Source organism: Ranitomeya variabilis, chromosome 3, assembly GCF_051348905.1.
Source record: "Ranitomeya variabilis isolate aRanVar5 chromosome 3, aRanVar5.hap1, whole genome shotgun sequence".
Lineage (NCBI taxonomy): Eukaryota > Metazoa > Chordata > Amphibia > Anura > Dendrobatidae > Ranitomeya > Ranitomeya variabilis.
This window is the reverse complement of record NC_135234.1, coordinates 609,475,399-609,484,024: the sequence shown is the minus strand read 5'-3', so window position 1 is coordinate 609,484,024 and position 8,626 is coordinate 609,475,399. Positions and strand designations below refer to the sequence as shown.

The following is an 8,626-nucleotide window of genomic DNA, read 5'->3' as shown; positions in this document are numbered from 1 at the left end:
GCTTCAAACAGAACCCTGAGACTATCACAGAGCAGGTGCATTTATACGGAGACGTGATTACACACAGGTGGATTATATTTATCATCAGTAGGCATTTAGGAGAACATTGGATCATTCAGAGATCCACAATGAACTTCTGGAGTGAATTTGCTGCACTGAAAGTAAAGGGGCCGAATAATATTACACGCCCCACTTTTCAGTTTTTGAATTTCCACAAAAATTTAAAATAACCAATAAATTTTGTTCAACTTCACAATTGTGTTCCACTTGTTGTTGATTCTTCACCAAAAATTTACATTTGGTATCTTTATGTTTGAAGCATGATATGTGAGAAAAGGTTGAAAATTTCAAGGGGGCCGAATACTGTACGTGTAATAAGCACAACAGACTCACCAGTTGCTGTGTTTAGCTGTTTTTAGCTGTGATCTTGGTCTCGCCGGCTTCATGTAACTTTATTTGTGACCTGTCAAATTGTAGAAATCGCAGGAACGTGGGATGCAGTAACGTGCGGGAGACAGACCAAGGGTTAACAGGTTTATTCACAGGGAAAATACTCCACGCAGGGAAGTAGAGAGTTGAACAGTGTAAGTGGCAAAACTGAAGTATGACGGTACAGATGACAACAATATGGTAGCAACGGGGCCGGCGTTATGGGCAGGCAGACCAGGCAGCTGCCTAGGACCACCGGTCCCCCAGCTAGCAGCACATCACACAGCCGCTATGGGGCCCATGTGAGGCAGGGGGGACCGCCTGCGGCCAATGCCGACTCCCCCGCTGCTGCCGCTTTGAACTGTACCGACGCTCCCTCTCCCATCATTCCCCGCTCTGCCTCTGACACTACAGCTGCTGAGACAGGAGCAGGGAGCAGCGCGGGCACAAGGAGAGTGTGATATTTTTACTATAACAGTGAGTGCTGGACTGTGGGGCCATTCTCAGGGGGGGAGTTGCGGGCTGTGCTATATACTATGCGGGCTGCTATATACTATGCGGGCTGCTATATACTATGCGGGCTGTGCTATATACTATGTGGGCTGTGCTATATACTATGCAGGCTGTGTTATATACTATGCAGGCTGTGTTATACTCTGTGGACTGTGCTATATACTATGTAGGCTGTGCTATATACTATGTGGGCTGTGCTATATACTATGCAGGCTGTGCTATATACTATGCGGGCTGTGTTATATACTATATGGGCTGTGTTATATACTATGCGGGCTGTGCTACATACTATGTGCACTGTGCTATATACTATGTGGACTGTGCTATATACTATGCGGGCTGTGCTATATACTATGCGGGCTGTGTTATATACTATGCGGGCTGTGCAATATACTATACGGGCTGTGTTTATATACTATGCAGGCTGTGCTATATACTATGGGCTGTGCTATATACTATGCGGGCTGTGCTATATACTATGCGGGCTGTGCTATATACTATGTGGGCTGTGTTATATACTATGCAGGCTGTGCTATATACTATGCGGGCTGTGCTATATACTATGTGGGCTGTGCTATATACTATGTGGGCTGTGCTATATACTATGTGGGTTGCATTATATACTATACTGTTAATGATCTATTAGTGATCATTCTGTCCCCATCATTTTTTCTCAGACGGTGGAAAGAGAACGGGATACAAGCGTTGAACGATTTCAATATTGTCTATCACACTCATATAGTGGCCTGAACTCAGCGCATGTAAATACAACTGAAATGCTTCTGTGTGATGTGCAATATGTTAGCATTTGGGGCCCCATTTTAAACTTTGCCTAGGGCCCCACTTTGCCTAAAACCTGCACTGTAAATATAATTTGGCCTGCACTCTAAATTTAGATCGGGGTGCTGGTGAGACAGACCGTAAGGTCTAGTATCAGTATTATTGAAATCCACCGCACTCCCAGGGTCACACGAATTGTTTCTGAGACCACTACAGCAACCACCAGACTCGAAACAATGTCACAGAAATTTCAAGAAAGGAGCTACCCACTGAGATTACTGGACAAAGAGAAAACCCGTGCCCTCACTCCATCTTCACCTCCTCTGCCCACTCAGCACAGAGAAAGGGTGCCATTTGTACACACATACCACCCCCTCATGCCGAAAGTCCATACCATCATTCGGAAACACTGGCCCCTTCTGGCCCAGGCCTACCCCAATATTGAACCCTTTAACACCCCTGCACTGATGTGCACCAAAAGGGCAGCCAACTTGAGGGACAAATTAATACGAGCGGATATAGGCAGTGCACACCCCACAACCACACAAAGGCTATTAAGCACTAGACGTCATGGCACATTTCCTTGCCTTAACTGTGCCTCCTGCTCAAATATTATAAAATCAGAGAATATTGTACATCCAAGAACTGGTAAGTCCTATCCTATAAAAGGTTACTATACCTGCAACTCAAATTTTGTTGTGTATGTCGTGAAATGCCCATGTGGCCTCCTTTATGTGGGGGAGACCACACAACATGTTAAGGATAGGATATCCAGTCACAAGTCCACTATTAGATGTGGCAAAACTTGGCTCCCCTTACCAGACCATTTTCGCAAATACCGCCATTCGGTGGCACAGTTGAAATTTCAAGTGATTGAGCAGATAGATCGCCCTAGGCGAGGGGGTGATCGAATAAGGACCTTGAAACAAAGAGAGGCTTACTGGATCCATACTTTAGACACGTTGGAACCCAGGGGCCTTAATAGGGAAATCAATTGGCTCATCTAAATATCTCTAACCACTCTCCTTTTGCCTTTTAGACACGCTGATGCCATTCGGTTCTAGGTGAGTGTCCACTCCTAACTCCCCTGGATATATTATTTTTATTTTATTTTTTCCTTTTTTCTTTTTCCTTTTTCATTTTTTAATTTATTTTCGTTTTTATCCAACTCTATTTTCATTTTATTTTTCTGTGTTTGCGGTTTTGCATTTTTTCTTTCTTGATACATATTCTTGTCCTTTTATTTTTTCCATTACGTTATCATCCAGGTCATCCACATTTATTTTATTTTTTCCATTTATCTTTCCAGTACATGAATCTATTTTTTCTCAACATACCAAAGAGGTTCATTATTCAGGGGTAAATTCCTTATACTATCTAGAATTCATCACTTAGGGGTTAATCCAGGGGGGCAGACCATGCATCCAGACAGCTACTTTCCTACACAGACTCTTACAACATGGCTCAGGTTACACCCTGCCGAGATCACTCAGTACACAGCAGCAGCTGCTGCCATGGTTACTTAGGGACGCTGGGACATTCACACAAGCTCTTCACAGGAGCTCGGCCATGAGGTTTATCATTTCCAGCTGGGACTGAAGCGATACAATCTCCTGACATGCACAGTCACAAGCGCTATGTCAGCAACCCACCTCCCACTCACTAGGGAGCAGCACCATGGTTACTGAGTACACAAACACTCGGGCATGCGCAGTAGCCCAGTTTTACTGAACACAACGTCATTTCCGGCCAGCAATCCCCATTAGAGCAGTCAGACTATTTAAAGAGCCCCACATGGAACATATCATGCCTTCCCACAGGACGCAGGAGCGCTATCCCCCATCCACTAAGGTAACAAAGCTGAGCACCTTACATTATCTACATTATCTGTTTGAGGAAGCTGATCTGTTTGTGCCTGGTTATGCATGTAATATACTGATTACCGCATTTTGGTGATCCCCTCAGGGTACTAAGCCTACATGTCCACCAGCAAGACGCAGTTGCGCCGCTGTTACCCCACTACAAGGTAAAAACTCACCTTACCTCCCTGAGGACACTGCCCAATACCAACAGCATGGCTGACCAATTATCTATAACATTACAGGCTTTATCCAGAACTGGCAAATCCATTAAACCACATACAACTTACCAGCAATTTAAGGCTGATACATTGGCACCTGCAAGAAAGGTATTTTCTCCCCTCTAGCAACCTCTGGACACCACTAACATATATAGTTATCGCCCCTTACCATTGCAATTATACATTCCAGGTTGTCTCCAGTGACATACCAACTTTCTATTTGAATCACGTATGCAAACAGCAGCAAGACGCTGATGCACCGCTGCTATTCCTCAGCAAGGTGATTATTCATTCTGGATACACCAGGGTGCTACTAGTAACTACCTTTCACTGACACTCATGTATATGGTATTACAGGTCATACTCAGTGAGAAATCAACTATCAGGCCATACTTGGTATCAAAAAGACTGTACCTGGTAAATCACTATTACTTTTGGACGTATGTTGGGCCTCTATGTAACTGCCTATCCATCACAGGCTACTAACATTACTATCATTCTCCCCAGCCCCTTGACACTACAGGGATAACATCCTCACTACCATAAGAGCCACTCATAAATCCTGGATTAAGGTAACAACTATACTTTTTACTACAGAAGCACTCGTAGACACAATGTCACATGACTGATTCCCGTTTGACAGACCCCATGCTATAACTTAGCCTCATAACATAGTCTATTGGGGTATAATACTGTAAACATACTTTTTATACTGTATATATTGTTTTGTATGTGTTGTCTTGTAATTTCTGTATATTATGTAACTAAAGATCTTGTTTATACTGTTTTGTATTCACAGTGCGACTTTAGAGTAAGACCCGGGAGGGTCGAAACGTCAAATCACTCAGTCGCTTATACTGCCTACTATTTGATCTGTCACATTTGATTTTCTGTTTTTCACTTGAATAAATTAGCAAATTTAAAAAAATCCTTTTGTTTCTAAGATATTCCACACAGGGAGTGCGGTGGATTTCAATAATACTAAAACCTGCACTGGGTAGCAAGGGTTACAGGAAGTAAACACTGCAGCTCCTGCTGCGTATTCTATAGCGCCGGCAACGGCAGGCGAGGTGTCCATACTAGTGGGGTTCAGCACACAACAATATCCAGTCTTCTGGTGACAGTGGTCGGTCTCCGGTAGCTTCCACTGCCCCTAGTCCATATACTGTAGTGGCTAACTAACGGTGAAGGCCACAGTCCTGTAAGAGCCCAGTGTGGCTCTGCTAACATATGCTGGCAAGGTTAGGTCACAAATGTCTGGGCCGATATTAACTAGCACAGTCAGGGGTAGCTGACAGTCACGCTCCAGTCTCTGTCAAGCAGCACGCACACGGTACTCTCTATCCTGGAGCGACTGGCACCTGGCTTTATGGCGGTCACTGGGCATGCACTGCCCGTCTGTCTCTCTCTGGTCCCCGTTGTCGATGGTGGGCATCAGCGGTCGCTGGTCTGTGTGGTGCTGGTGCTCACTGGACGGAGCACTCCTCTCTTTGGCTGCTGCAGCACCCGGCTTGGCTCTGCTCTGTGGGAACAGCTCTGCAAGATTCTGATCTGCACGGCTCTGCTCTGCAAAGCTCTCTTCACAGGCAATGGAGGCTCCTTCTATATGGCCCGTCGCCACGTCAGTCATCTCAGGTGAGGGAAGCAGAGCGCACCGCTCACCATTCTGCGCTCTGCTCTCTGCACTGCTCTCCACCGGCACCAGACTGCTCTGCTTTGCGTGCTTTCCTCCTCTCCTACTCCTTCGCTGAGCGTGCTTTTTTTGCTCTTCCCGTCCTCTTGGGACAGCAGGAAGCTCCGTCACACTAGAGCTCCCCCCAGGCTGCAGGGGAAGGTTCACCTCCTCAAAGCTTTCCCCCAGGAACAGAGGATGCAGCCCTTTCAGTTCTGGACCCAGCATGCAGGTATCCGTAGTCCGGTCTATCTCCTTAAAAATTAACACAAAGATTACTGTGTGGAGCGGAGGTCACTTTTTAATTTTATAAATATAAATCTATGAGATTCAGAATGATGCTCTCTAACCTGGTTCTGAGTCTCATAAACTTAAGAGATCCTAGAATTTTCCAATTCAGATTTTCATTAGACTTACCCCTTCAGATTTTCTGTTTTTGTTTACTTTTCTCCCCTTCTTGCATTTCTTTCAAGAACCGTAACTTTTTTAAATTTTGAGTTATCATAGAAGGCTTAGTTTTTTGAGCAACAGATATAGTGTTGAATAGCACCATTGATTGTACTATTCAATTCACTAGAAAACATGAAAAAAAAAAACAAGAAAAAAATCCAAATACAGTGAAAGTGCGCAAACCCCACCTCAATTCCACAATTGTTTTTTGGGTTTTATTTTTAAGGTATTAATTGCTTGGTAAAAGGGACTTGCAAACATGTTTCTCCAGGTCAGTATGATTATACTGTTCTACATATTTTCAAATGTTGTCAGGTTCTGTTATGAAATGTGCTATTTCTTAATGATTTTGACCTAAATTCAAATCTGACAATGACATTTTTGGTTGACCCTTGTTTCTATGATGTCAAAGAGTTTTTCTTTTTACTGCTACATATAATTAATGCATAAAAGTTTCAGCATTTTGAAACATTATTATTTTTGCAAATATAAAGATGCAAAAAATTTTATCACAATTTTCTGATATTTATACAGAGGAAGCTTAGCAAGATTTCAAATAACTAAAACATGTCTAAACGTTATTGCAAATTATAAGCTGTTAGATAAATTGCGCTACACAATTTGGTCCTCGTTCAGTGACAACTCTTTTTTGCTTGTCTGTTGTAATCCTGCATCAGATCATCCCCTACAAATTTTTCAAACGTAATTTGCAAGCTTGTAAGGATTCAATTTTCCTTTATATCTTTTCTCCATAGCTGCAATATCTTGGCTAAATCTCTGACTTTGCTCATCGCTAACTGCTCCACATTTTGGTGGAGTAAAAGTATACATGTGAATGTAAGAAATGAAACCAAAGAAGGAGGTGTCTCATACATTACCAAAGCCTCCTTCACCCTCTCAGATGAAGCCTGGAAAAACTGGCTTTACAGCGCCGGATCATTCTACTGTGTATCTGTGGACCAGCGCACAAACTAAGTACAGTAATCCTCTGCCACCCTGTCTCCCTGTTGCAAGGAACGGATCCTACACTTGGCCAATGAAGTTCTATGAGCATCATCATAGATTAGCCCGAGAGTAGCGAAAAATCCATCCACTGTAAAAAAATAAATAAATAGGTGAATCAGAGGGTAATAAAAAGGCCCATGCCTGCGGGTCCCCACTCAATAGAGAAACAATAATTCCCACCAGCTGTTCCTCTTGTCCAGAGGAATGAGAATGAAACAAAAATACAACTTACATGCCTCTTTGAAAGCAACACACTGACTGTGCTCCCTGAAAATTTCTCCAGAGGAGGCAGTTTGGGTTAAAGAGACGATTGAGCTGCTGTGGCCGATTGAGCTCACTGCTGAAATGCCCTCTTTTATTCAGCCACCTGTGGAGACAAAGCCTGCATTTGGCTAAAAGAGACGTAACCGGATCCATACTGGAGTGTAGGGAAAAGTAAGACAAGCTAAAATGTCACGGTGTGACTGCAGGATAGTACCGTATTTTCCGGCGTACAAGACGACTTTTTAACCCCTGAAAATCTTCTTAAAAGTCGGGGGTCGTCTTGTACGCCGGGAATCGCCTTGTACGCCGGGTGTATATGGTGGGTGGGGAGGGGGAGTGATCCTGATGACGAGGGGGCGTCTCACAGGAAAGTGAGTAATCCCCATTACCTTATCCTAGCGGTGCAGCGTGGGGGTGTCAGTGCTGGGAGCGGCGGCAGCTGCTGTGTTCTGGTGCGGCGGCTCCTCTTCTGTGTGGGGCCTCTGTGCTGTGAGGTGGCGGCGGCAGCGGCGTATCTTTATCCAGTTGGGGCTCCTCCGGCATCTCCTTAGCCCTGGAGGCCCCGCCGCAACTCCATCGGTGCGATGCGGTGGCCTCCGGGAAAATGGCCGCTGCTCAGATTCAGATCTCGTGTCCCGAGATTTCGGGACGAGATCTGAATCTGAGCAGCGGCCATTTTCCCGGAGGCCACCGCATCGCACCTATTGAGCTGCCTCCGGGAAAATGGCCGCTGCATTGCACTCATGGAGTTGCGGCGGGGCCTCCAGGGCTAAGGAGATGCCGGAGGAGCCCCAACTGGATAAAGATATGCCGCCGCCACCGCCACCTCACAGCACAGAGGCCCCACACAGAAGAGGAGCCGCCGCACCAGAGCACAGCAGCCGCCGCACCAGAGCACAGCAGCCGCCGCCGCTCCCAGCACTGAGACCCCCACGCTGCACCGCTACGATAAGGTAATGGGGGATACTCACTTTCCTGTGAGACGCCCCTCGTCATCAGGATCACTCCCCCCCCCCCCAAAAGGCACATATTCACCGGCCCTATAAGACGACATAGGGTGTATAAGAAGACCCCCGACTTTTAAGAAGATTTTATATTTTAACTGGTAAAGTTGGGGGGTCGTCTTATACGCCCAGTCGTCTTATACGCCGGAAAATACGGTAAGTGTGCTCCTAGTCTGGCCCTCAGGCTAGGGGTCCGTAGCTATCCTTGCATTCGGGATTACTCCTGAAGGTGGAGATGCCAGAGCCTCATTCCTTACTCTGCTCCTAAGCAGCACTAGTCAGAAATATGTATGGGATTGCAAAACAAGCCAGACAGGGCAGAACTGAAACACAGTCACACAACACGCTCTGAGGGAAATACACAACGGGACAAGGGAAGGGTCAAAGCCCAAGAGGCAACAAAGTAATATAAGGATACTAGGAAAAAGG

At 45.4% G+C, this 8,626-nt stretch overlaps 1 protein-coding gene across 1 annotated transcript; it reads left to right on the top strand.

Annotated features, from left to right (window-relative positions):
* Positions 1 to 407: 407 nt before the first annotated feature.
* Positions 408 to 4,288, top strand: LOC143817747 (uncharacterized). The gene is made up of 5 exons (XM_077299234.1): positions 408 to 2,786; positions 3,688 to 3,748; positions 3,827 to 3,910; positions 3,993 to 4,082; positions 4,160 to 4,288. The coding sequence occupies exons 1-5, from the start codon at positions 2,770 to 2,772 to the stop codon at positions 4,286 to 4,288; spliced, it is 381 nt and encodes a 126-aa protein (XP_077155349.1). The 5' UTR covers positions 408 to 2,769.
* The last annotated feature ends 4,338 nt before the right edge of the window (positions 4,289 to 8,626 follow it).